Genomic DNA, 12,626 nt, shown 5'->3' on the forward strand with positions numbered 1-12,626 from the left:
TAAAATGCAGCCATCGTCTCAAAAGCAGTAAAACCGAGTTAATTATCTTAAAAGTTTAAAGCGCCTAATCGACTTGATATTGAAATAAATGTTTTTGAGATGAGGCTGAAGTAGCGGGTACTGATGCGGGTTATTTCATCACTTCGATTATGATGTTCAATGGACTGTACACTTCCTTTCTTAGCCAATGACTCAGCAATCATCTAATGGCTGCTGTTTATATGCCTCCGTGTCGGCAACAACGATGGACAGAGTCGTTATGTCTTCAAATCATCCGTCCATCCATCCGCCCCACTCCGTCTATCTCTGTAGCATCTTCAGGGAATTCCTTTTATCAGATCTTGATTGCCAAAGTTGTAATCCTTGTGTGGTCTTCATATCGACGATGCACTTGTCGTCGCGAATCAGACGGGGGGTCTGGCACCAAATTCGTCGTCCCATTGTTTTTGTGAACTTCTTTCTAACTCATTACCACAAGTTTCATTTTAAAGTTTGGAATTTACTTGAAGCTGTTCCTCCTTTTTGAGTTAGTGATACTGATAGTGGCGATTTTTAAAATTTATTTATTTATTTATTTATTTATTTTTTACAGTTTTGCTGGGACATTGCTTAATATTGAGATCTGTAGAGGAGGAAAACTAGTAAAGCAGTTCTACAAATCTCTGGGTTGGTGTCATGTGTCCATGAACAGGAGGAGCGAGACCCTTACCCGTCCTGGGTTGAGTGGGGCACCTCCATAACCATCAGTGTGTGAACCAGTGACTGAGAAGCACTATTGTAAAGCTGTTTGGATAATAGTGCTTTACAACTGCAATCTAGATTTGTCCACAATTTGTTTCCATCCAGCAACAAGATGAAAATAAACAGCTTCTGTGGTGTCATGAAGGTTTCCCCCTTTTAAGGATAGTATATTTAGAAATTATTCTTTCAACTTTTATTGTAAAAGTCATCTGAGAAAGGGAAGTACATCCCATAAATCCTCAGATGGCGGGAGCTGACAGACAGTAATAAAGGGAGAGTAACATCCCCAAAGAGACGTTCTAAGAGGTAAAGCAAAAGCGCCTGCATGGTGGAAGATATATGGTTAACATCATATCTGGCTTTACGTAAGTTGGGACATTTTTTGACAGTTTTATTACATAAAAAAACAGTCTGGGCTCCAGAGCAGACATGTAAGAGCAGATTTTTGATGACGGTGCAGAAGAAGAATGAATGAAAGACGAAGGACTCAAGTGTCCATGTCTGAAAGACCACAGTCGTCACACTGGATCCACCCATCCATCCATCCATCCATCCATCCATCCATCCATCAATCCATTCATCCATCCATCCATTTTCTACTGCTTATCCTGTTAAGGGTCGCGGGGGGCTGGAGCCTATCCCAGCAGCCTTCGGGCGAGAGGCGGGGTTCACCCTGGACAGGTCACCAGTCCATCACAGGACCAACACATAGAGACAGACAACCATTCACACTCACAGTCCCACCTACAGTCAATTTAGAGTATCAATCAGCCTCGTCCCCTCTTGATGTCTTTGGACTGTGGGAGGAAGCTGGAGTACCAGAGAGAACCCACACAGGAACAGGGAGAACATGGAGACTCCACACAGAAAGACCCCGTGCTGAGTCAGGGCTTGAACCCGAAACCTTCTTGCTGTGAGGCGACAGTGCTGAGCACTGCACCACTGTGCCGCCTCCATACTAAAGACATACGTGTAATTTCAGTTGGACATGAAATGGTGAGTTTGTTGTTAAAAACAGTTGTTAATATTTGTCTGCTGTCCCACCAGACGGGTAAGGCCCCCATCAAGGACATGTTCTCTGACCTGAGGGACGGGAGGAAGCTGCTGGAGCTGCTGGAGGGTCTGACCGGCACCGTCCTGGTGGGTCTTGCACCACCACTATTGATTTGTACACCATTGTTGACAACAATATGTGACTGCTGCATCCTTTGGAGCTGAGGACAAGCGGATCTCTTACCTCACTTGACATAGATGTCTTCCTTTATCAGTCTGACTCATATTATCAGCATGTCTGAAAGTTTGTTTATTTTCTGTAAAGCGCTTCCGCTTCCACTTATTAAAGAGAATTGAAAGAAATCACCACAACTGAAACATTTCTTAAAGTGGCTGTTTCTTTGTACGCAAGCATAGTGGCGCTGTTTGATAAAACTGCATCTCTCCAAAAATCTCTCCACAGTCAGACAGAAGGGAAAAACTGCCCTTTCTCATCAACTTACTTATTAAATGAGGACCAAAAAAGTGTTCTTGTAATGCAAATTCAAGTATGTCGTAAGATATCATTTGCGAACTGTTAAACATGCTAATGTGTGCAGTCTGAGGTTGAGGTGGGGTGGAGAGACAGGGGCAGGGTGGAGTTTCTCTTCTACTGTGGCTCCGAGTCATTACCCAGGTTACCTGCAAGTATTTCCCCCATCGCTTCAGCAGTTTGAACGTATGTTATGTCTCCAGCTTGATTTGTGTCTGCTTGCCTGACCACTTACAGCTTTAAAAACAAGTCATAAAATCTTAAAAGTCCTTTTGTGAAAGTCGCGTCACTCAGCGGACCTGGTTAAAATAAAAATCTTTCTATTGGTCGGTTAATCTCAAAAGCTGATGGAGGGGAGAATCTGCACCTGTATTAAAAAAGTTCAAATTCACTGGACAGTTGCATGTGCCATTTTTGCCACATCTCCTGCGTGTGTGTTCTTCATCTTGCTGCCTCCTCTTCAGCAGCTGTAAGAAATGCCAGCATGCAGGCATCCTCCTCATACACAAACACAACCTCCCTCTGACAGCAGAACACTCCATCTATAATTGTCTGCGCCAGAGTGGCCAAGCTATGTAAAGAATTAAAAGGCTTTGCAGCTGGTGGCCATTCATCCTGCAATTCTTTCCATTAGCTGATAGGATAATGGTGTGATGAATGAAGGGTGAGAAGCACCCCTTTGACTGATGGCTTCTCTTTTTATTGCACCCCACGTTTTTGATTTTACTCCTCAGTTTGAGCCGGGCTGATGCTGCACTTCATATTCCATTTCCCTCCATAAACCAGGTTTCCTTTAAATTAAGGAGCCACTTAATTCACCTTGGATTATTTTGCAAGTATCCCTACAGCTTTGTGGTGGATTAATCAGCTGACTTGTACTGTAATTCTCTTCTCTTCAGACCAAAGAGCGAGGCTCCACCAGAGTGCACTCTCTCAACAATGTCAACAAAGTACTTCAAGTCCTACATCAAAATAACGTGAGTATTTGCCTAGTACTCTTGACGCCACCAGCTGCTGTTCGCCGTGTGCTCGTAACTAAATCACACACAAGTCCCTCAACAGGTTCGATTAAGATCTAGAGGATTTAATTTCAACCGCATCCTGATTAACTCTTCGTTGTCCAGAATGAAAGAAGAGTAACAAGAATTGCTAATTTGTCGTTGTAGTAAAATTAGCAGACTGTTGCTTTACACTAGTTTTGAGTGATAGTTCTGATTTACGTCCTATATTTCTCTTTGTCTCTCTGTGTCCCACACATATTGACTTTGTCATCCCTCCTCCTCTACATGTGCAAGAAACGGTATTCATGCCTTGACCTTAGCAGTGGGTGATCAGTGGCTCATGGGAGACTGCAGAGAGGGGCTTGAGTTTGCGTGTCTACGTCAGGCTGCCCCCTAAAAAGACCTTGTGCTTCTATATAATCATCTGTCTAAATCCTCAGTCAGATTCTTCAGGTCAAGACAGTTTTGGACTGTCAGTGTACTTGTAACATCCCTCAAACCAGTCTTTTGTGCATAAACGAGGCGCATCACGACAGTGTATTTGATAAAAAACAAAAGAAAGAAAATACACATAAAAGGAGAAGTGTGTCTGGGTTGAGCTGCTTACAGTCAGTTGAGAGTCCAGTCTTGGAAAAACTGGAATCTTCTCGATCAGCTCAACAATCCCGGACCGCTCGGAATCTTCTTGGTTATATAACTCAAATCCTTCTCCATTACTTACATGTCCAGGAAAGATCTCAACCGTTAATCACCATCCAGTGTGGCTGCACGTTTCCAGTCGTGTGCAGTGAGTCTCTCAGCCGTCACGGAGCCACTGATTATCGTTGACGCTCTGTAGTCCAGGATCATTGAGGTGTGGAGTTAAAAAGATACTATAGAGGGTCACTGGTGAAGAAGGGTCATTTTATCCCACAGTTACTTGGTGTGACCAGATAAAAAGTCACTCTGTCTTGTCGACAATAGAGACGCTTGAAAATCCTCTCAAGTTTTTTTAAACACAGAAGAGCAGATTTAAGTTATAGCTACAGGCCCTGTGACGACCAACGGTTAGCCCAGGTCTGAGTTGGTCGCGGGCAGTAAGATAACAAATAATTAATGATGGAAATTATTTTCTAGGATGAATGAGAAGAGCGTAACTGATGGGCAGAGCTGCGGTCGGCTGACGGCTTTGAGTCTGGTCACCTGACACACTGCCTTTGTGTCTGCCGCAGCCTTTGAATTTGATGTTATAATGGTCATCGATGGTAGAATGTTTATTGTCTCATTTCATTCTAAAACGCGGTTGGAAAGTATTTGAGTTGTAATCAGAGAACAGTCACAGAGAGAGAGAGAAATAGTGAGAGAGATCCCATGAATTTATATTATTCATTACCTTATGCATTTTTACTTTTGTTTACTTTTAACGCTTTTATTTATTAACTTAATTATTCATTGCTTGTATTTACTCTTTCTACTTTGATATGTAATACATTTATTACTTTAGTACTCCCTCAATACATCTGTTACTTCCAGTATGTGCCGTTTTCTTTTATTGATGAATTAAATCAGTTCTCCACAACTCCTGCTGGTTTTGTTCTTGGAACACGACTAACAGAGCCTTTCAACACAGCTGACGGGAGGAAATCAAATTAAGCCTCCGATACTTAAAATAGACGCCGTAAACAGACTCTTGATGCTTCTGATTAAAGACGAAAGACATATGTATCACTAGCAGGGATCTTGAGTCTGATGTCAACAATGAAATCATGTAATTTTGCTCTCCACCCTTAACCTGAGCCTGAAGCTGCATCACTGGAAAATGCAAGTCATGATTGAATCTGCAGCTTGGCTGAGGTGGTCGAAGAAGAAAAAAAAAGCACTCAGGAAGCTCCCTCGTGAGATATGAGAGGTTTTTCCACTGTCAATTGCAGAGGACATGATAATCCTAATAATTACAGCTAGCGCGCAGCCCTGTTGACCCAGACCTCCTTGCATGTGTAGAATAGATGTTTTATTTATTCCCTCTGAGCTGTCGAACAGCGAGAGGTTAAACGTGTGATTGAGGGATTCTTGCGGTGGTAAAATGTGACGAGCTTAAGTGTGTGAGAGATGTGAGATGATGAAGAGAGAGAGAGAGAGAGAGAGAGAGAGAGAGTGATGCTGTGGCAGAATGAGGCTAATTAGGGACTAGAGAGGGGTCAGAGTTCAGCTCCACGGTAGAGAGACCAAACACTTAACCTCATGTTCAACTCGATGTCCTGATCCTCTCCAAAATATTTATATGTAACCACCTCAAATGTTAAGGGTCTCACAAGCCTGATCAGTTGTTCTTGGCTTAAAAGTCAAGCATTCTTTTTATTGAAGCTTGATGTTGGTATTCTTATTCTTATTATTATCATTATCATTTTTATTATGATTGTAATTATTTTATTGTTGTCTGGCCACAGGTGGACCTGGTTAACATAGGCGGCTCAGATATTGTGGATGGGAACCACAAGCTGACTTTGGGCCTCATCTGGAGTATTATTCTCCACTGGCAGGTAAACACACACACAAACACACACACAAACACACACATACTGTACATACACACATGCAAACACATGCACGCACACACAAAAAACCCTCATTAACATTCGCTGTCACCATGATTTCGCTAATGCTCCACAGGGAGGATGGAAAATCTATTGCTGTGCACACATGCATGCATGTAAACATGTTTATCCTTGTATGATGCGTGAGTTCAGCCGGTTAAGTGAAAGTAGCTCATCAAGAGGTTTACCACTGTCTAGTTTTTACACCACTCCTTCATGACTAGTGGTTTAGTGTTAAACCACCAGTGTTTATCTTGTTGTGCATGTAAATCTGACATTTGTTTCATTTCTGTAAATAATGAGTCTTTTCTGATGCGTTTTGTAATTGAGATCCTTTGAAATGAATAGAAAAAAGTGTATACATCTGAGTTTTTTGGTTGTTGTTGTTGTTGTTTGCAGGTGAAGGACATTATGAAGGACGTCATGTCGAACCTCCAGCAGACCAACAGTGAGAAGATCTTACTCAGCTGGGTACGTCAGTGCACTCGCTCTTACCCAGAAGTCAACGTGCTGAACTTCACCACCAGCTGGGCTGATGGCTTAGCCCTGAACGGTATCCTGCACCACTTCAGGTGAGGCGCCCTGCAACAAACACTTTCACTGCTGTTGAAACTGATAAAAGGCAAAAGAACCCGTTTCTACATTCTTGTCCCATACATTGTACTATGACATGTTTGTCTTTTTTCCTGTATGTATGTGTTAGGTAACAGTTGTAACAAGTCCACGACTGAATTTTTTGCCTCTGTTGCATATTTGACTTTTACCCTTTGACTTCCAGTGTAAATCATGTCAAGTAACCAAGGCCTGGAATGTAGAAATGGGAATGTGAAGTACTCTCTCTCCATCTCTCTCCCTCTCTCACTCTTGCGCTCTCTCTCCATCTCTCTCTTACATACAGAGAGAGAGAGAGAGAGACATGCGGAGGGTGGGGGGTTTAGTCAGGCTTCATGGAGAGAGGTCAGGTTGACAGGTCAGTGCCTGCTGGGTGTGTGTACACTGCTTGACTCTCTCTGTTTACACCTGCCACGGTGTTGTTTGCACATACTCGGTGTGTTGTATGTGAGCAGAGGGTCAGGGGTACCCAGCCCCCCACCGTAACCTCTTGTCCTTACCAGTGACACACACATACACACTCACACTCCTGGGACTGTGAGTTGTGAGAAAGGCCAGTGTTGGTTTAGGCTTGGGCCAGGGTTTAGGTGGATCACTGAACACATACATTCCATACACACGCCTGCTTCAACAAAGACGTAGTCGGCAGGGCTTACAGATGTATATGTCTATATGAATATATGAACACATTCGTCCTTGTCTTTCTATGGAACAGCCGTGAGGGTGCAAGGGCCCGCTCGTCGCTGCTTGTAGCTTTAATTACGGCTCATTCACAAAACAACCAGGGGGAGACAGTTTACTTTGGCAGAGGTCAGTGCCTTCCAGTCAGGAAACGTTTGAGACAGGATCCTTTATGCCGGAAACACTTTCAAAGTCATAGCTTATCGTGTTCTGTTTCAGACCGAATGCATTCAGCTGGGGTCAGGTGGTGGGTCTGAGCCCGGTGGAGAGACTGGACCATGCCTTCACTGTAGCCAAAGACCAGCTGGCTATTGAGAGGCTACTGGATGCTGAAGGTATGGAAACACTTTGAACACATCATTGGAATGAAATAAAGCCGAATCATTTGGGAAAGAATTTGACTCATTTGTAAAAGAAAAGGCATCTCTTAACAACATTTTTTAGTAGCTGGCTGTAGAACGAGACATTTCACTGTTTGATATTCGTGCTCATGTTCTGCCTTGATATGCAGCCAGCGCTCAGATAAAGTGGCTGTAGGCTTTGTTGTGTTTGGCTGAATTTTGAGGAGTGAAATGTGCTGCTGGTCCACCTGTAGATGCTCAGTGTGCATGCGCTGCAGCTATCTATATTCACCCATCTGTAGCGTTTGCTGTGACCCTGGGGGAGGGGGGGCAGTCCAACCTGACCTGTGTCGAAAACAGGTTTAATCACAACATTGTGCCTCAACCTGCGTCCTTCCCTCCCCTCCCAGCACCTCCACCAAACTTCCTTATCTCCCCCTCGTCACCCTGAACACCTATCTCCCTCCATGCTGCTTTCTCATCACACAATTTTCACCTCCCTCTCCCTCCTGCTTTCCAACTTGCAGCGCCACATCATCCTCCCATCATCTCCCTCACTGTCTTACAGATGTGGCGGTGCAGTTACCTGATAAGAAATCCATCATCATGTACGTGACGTCACTGTTTGCTGTGCTGCCCAAGGACGTGAGCATGGAGTCCATAAGAGAGGTGGAGACCTTGCCACGCAAATACAAAGTGGGAGCTGATGATGCAGGTCCAGGCCTTGGCGTTCAGGTAAAATGTTAAACACAGTATGTTAGAGCCCTGAAGGGAAAATTAACACATCTGGATCCGAACCAAGAGGAGATCCACTTACTGGACAAAACCCATACAAAAGCTGCTCCGTGACTGTGACCATTTGGTTGCTCTTCCTACTATTTTTGGAGCGAGTGGCTCACAGTAATACATAGTGACTAATTTTTAAAACTAGGCTCACTAGAGGGACTTGTGTTATATTCTTCCCATAAGCCCCCTGGCTTTATGAAACCATGCAGAGCAAGTCCAAGCATGGAAGTGTTTATTCACAGCACCTTAGCTGAAGAGAATGAAGAGAAAAACTAAAGCCTGTCTTGCTGTTATTGACGCACAAGCTGTCTGTTTTCACCTTTGACCCGGCAAAAGGCTCAGCGTCTTACAACTCGTGTCCTTACGCCGATGTCTGGTGTCGGTTATTCATATGATACACAAAGTGTCACCCTGTGAGACGTTGGAAACAGTTCTTGAAATTGTGACGTGGGATATCGGCACGGAACCAGGCAGAGAAAGAAAAGTCTGTCATTCACAACACTTGTATCTCGTTGGTTCTTTCTGATAGCGCACTGTCCACATTCGATCCAAAATCTGCTGCAAATTGATTTTTTTTTTCCAGTGTACCTGAGGTGAATACTACAACAAAAATACATGGAAGGAGGAGTTTTGCAAAAATCATGGATGTTCAGAAACGATTAACTTTACTAACGTTGTATAATGCAGGCGTTGATCAGACACACAGCTGACATCCAAACAGAGAAAGACACAGAAACATGGAAACATGTCCTGGAGTTTCAAAAAAAAGTACCAATGCATGCATTCAATGTTGCAGCTGCGGAGCTGCTTATTTTAACAAATGTATACTGCTGAGTAGCTTAATCCATGATAATCCGTCTTAAATTATTAGTAGACATTCATGAAATAGGACCAGCTGGTGATGCGACCATTTTCATATGGATTAAGTGATTTGGTGGTTGAAGAAAATGAATCACCAACTATTTTGATCATTTATGACTGGTCTTATTTTAATTTCGAGCAAAAATGTTCAACATTTACTCGTTCCAGACCCTTAATCACAAGGATTTGGTGGTTTTTTTTGGGGGGGGGGGGGGGGCATATATGGCAGAGAATACAGGATGGATTGATGGAAGACAGTGATTTTATAAAATCAGGATGAACATTTTACTAGACTTTAATGGCATTTCGCAATCTCCTATTAGCAACACATTTACCAGTAATACAGCTGAGATGGAAAAATGATCACTGTTGCTTTTTATGTTGATTAATGTGGTGTGACTAAATGTTGTCAGTGGGGGTTTGGGGTGGGGGCTGGTGTTCCTCACATTTTCAGCAAGACACCAAGTGTTACTAGTGGAAAAAGTTAGTCTGGAGTCCCAGTGCTCACTTGGGTGGCTACAGTTAAAGAATCTAGTGTGCTCTTTTATTAGGAAACCTAAAAACCCACAGCTGGTACACAGCAATGTTGGCAGGAGCAGAGTGGATCAAAACCTGTGGAATTTCAGATTGATAAGCATGCTTTTTCAAACCTCAAGTTCTAAAATTTAAAAAAAGATCCGCAGACAGATTATAATTCAAAGCTGGTTCTTGAAACCTCGATCGCATCTTGGTGTGTTTTTGGCAAATATGTCTGCCAATGGCTGCTGTGTGGATGTGTGTGTGTGTGTGTGTGTTCTTGTGTAAACAAGCTTCCTCTTTTCATGGACTGACCCCCCCCAAAAAAATGCATCAATCTTCGTGGAGGCATTCAGGTTTGAAGGCTGCAGAATGTGCTATGTGCGACAGCAAGGAATATTGAGAAGCATTGCATCGTTTTTGAGTGTGTGTGTGTGTGTGTGTGTGTGTGTGTGTGTGTGTGTGTGTGTGTGTGTGTGTGTGTGTGTGTGTGTGTGTGTCGCCAGAGATGAACCTCCCACTCTGAAAAAGCTTTCTCCTTCATTCTCTCCAGCGCTGCTCATGAAAAGCACTGCGGGGTCGGGCAAATAGGGAGCAGAGCCATGACTCAGCCCTCTGACATTGGATAGCCGACAGAGCTGCATGCTGCTGGAAACAGGGAGCTGTAAAATGATGGAAGGAAATGAGGGAGAGGAGAAATATAAGGGTTAATAAGAACTCAGTGGACAGGTGATTGATGTGCATGTGTGATACTGTATTAACATCTTACATTCATCCTTCAACATTTGATTTTCTCTGAGAATCCTTCTGCAGCTGTGTATTTTTCCCCCTCTTTCAGTCCCATACATCTGTGGGAAAGCTCGTTTCACAAGTTTTTAGTCAGAAACTCCCGAAACCACCTCCTAAGTTTTTATTGCCCACGGGGACATACTTCACACACCCTGGAATGAATGCTGGAAAACTTTATTTAAATGGTGCTCTGATTGGTTCAACAAGGGCTTTACTTTCCTGGCGCCCTTCCTCTCCCCATAGGAAGTGATGCGTAATGCTGCTGCTGCTGCTGCTGCTCGTGCGAATGAGCGGAGGAAGAATAAAGGCTCTTTGTTTGTGATCGTTATGTTTGCCTCCCCTCTTCAGTTTTTTGATTTATAGCGTGATATTTTTCACGTGTTTTATTGTCGGGGTCAGTGACTATTTAATTTGCTTGATATTGGCCTTAAATTTTATTGTGAATATCACTGAAGTATAACAGTGTTAACTGCTTTCCACACTCCAAGACCTCAACTGCAGAAGAAGCGATGAATGCAGGGATTGAGCAAATCATCTGGTGACAATAAAGTGTCCTATTGAGTCAGAGCACAGATATTTTATAGCTATTCAAGTTAATAACTAGATAAATGCTGCCATTTCCTCCATTTCTCCTCTTTCTTTCTTTTCCTCACCATGTCGATTCCCTGCCAGCTGATATAAAGGCTCATAGTCTTTTTTTGTGTGACTTGAGTCCAAAAGGCCATTGACCCTTTTCAGGGGTTGACCTTTTCCCATGTTTGCTACAATTATCACCAGAAGACAGAAGTCCATTTGACATGTTGCTACACCCTACATTTTAACTGTCAACAGATTTGACTCATTTTTCCCTCAGAACTACAAATCCTGAATATTTTGTCACTGGTCGAGGCAGATGGCCGCCAACTTTACATCTACTCAGAGTTAACTTCCTGTAAAAAAAAACAACAAACAGGAAAAAAGGTTTTTTTTTTCCTCAGTTGGGTTATTGTAAATGAAGGAGAATTGATTGTACTTGTGTTCCTTATCACATTGTAACCTGTAACATTTTTTTGTAAATAGCCTCCAATCCCAGCCACTTGAAAAAGGATTTTGGGGGGGGGGGGGGGGGGGGGGGAATCATAAAAGATATCAAATGCAGAACGTAAAAAAAAAATTGAGGCAGGTCCTTACTTAGGTCAAAAACTAGAATATTTTCAAAAAAATACTTGATATATTGTCAGAGTTTATGAACACCTTTATATCTTAGCCTCTGTAGCAGGTAGCAACATGAAATGAAAACAGAAAAGCTAAGAGCGCCGCTGTTCATGAAATGTATTTGGGGAAAAAAACAGTGTGTCTCCAGGTGTCAAAGGTAGAATAGCCCATGTGTTACACTAGGTCTTAATGGGATTCACATTTAAGGTTAGGTTGGATTGTTGAGAAAAAAAACTATTGAGGAATTGTGTACTCGAGTGATGTGTGATTTAGAATTCCAGAGTGAGGTCAAACTCCACCTCCTCTCTTCAAAGCAACCATCTCTTCTCAAGATTGTCCCATCCATCTTTCTGCCTGTGCAGCAAACTTCACAGTGAGTATTGCTGTGTTTGAAACCAACAGCAATTCCTAGAATGGGGCTGGACCTGCCTAGCAAGCCCAGGGCTCCTCCCAGCATCCCATAATAGGCCTGCTTGCTTTTTTCCTCTTCTCTCTCTGTCTCTGTCTCTCTCTCTCTCTCTCTCTCTCTCTCTCTCCTTAACTGCAGGGCAGGTTGTTCTGCATGCTTTAGAGCAGGCCCCTCCCAGTGTCTGGTTCTATTTTAAAACTTGCCAGCTGATGTGCTACATGAAAATGAGAGTAGAGGGCAAATCATGGTTTTGGGCATGGCTCTGTTTAGTAGATATTGGTGTCCTCCTAGTTTTATATTTGCATATTGGGCCTGAGTGTTTATTCTAGCTATTTGAATACAAGAAACAACAGTTTGAGTTGTATTTAGTTGTTTTAATTCTAGTTTTTCCACTTACTGAGTCTTGTGTGGTGTAGAGTGCATGTTTCTGAATAGTAGCAGTGCATTGAAAGAGTTTTTTGGTTCCTTTTTTGTTTGTTTGCCCATGTGGATGTCAATACACTGTCTATACACACTGTCTTTCATGCAGTGAACCCAAAAAGTGTGTTTTGCTTTTCAAGTATTCATAAATGTGTATCTTGAGCTCACAAAGATGTT

The 12,626-nt window shown here is 42.9% G+C and overlaps 1 protein-coding gene across 5 annotated transcripts in view; it reads left to right on the forward strand.

The window, feature by feature from the left end:
- The window catches only part of utrn (utrophin), a 193,466-nt gene that overhangs the window by 25,099 nt on the left and 155,741 nt on the right, over positions 1 to 12,626 (forward strand). For all 5 annotated transcript variants that reach the window (XM_086189292.1, XM_086189291.1, XM_086189290.1 and 2 more), the window contains 6 exons: positions 1,789 to 1,881; positions 3,166 to 3,243; positions 5,694 to 5,786; positions 6,240 to 6,412; positions 7,353 to 7,468; positions 8,043 to 8,209. In XM_086189292.1, coding sequence (XP_086045418.1) covers positions 1,789 to 1,881; positions 3,166 to 3,243; positions 5,694 to 5,786; positions 6,240 to 6,412; positions 7,353 to 7,468; positions 8,043 to 8,209 — 720 coding nt within the window. The remainder of the gene's footprint in view (positions 1 to 1,788; positions 1,882 to 3,165; positions 3,244 to 5,693; positions 5,787 to 6,239; positions 6,413 to 7,352; positions 7,469 to 8,042; positions 8,210 to 12,626) is intronic.

This window comes from Aulostomus chinensis, chromosome 20 (assembly GCF_037954235.1).
Source record: "Aulostomus chinensis isolate RoL2024-O1b breed Wild chromosome 20, RoL_Achi_v1.0, whole genome shotgun sequence".
In the NCBI taxonomy this organism is placed as follows: Eukaryota; Metazoa; Chordata; class Actinopteri; order Syngnathiformes; family Aulostomidae; genus Aulostomus; species Aulostomus chinensis.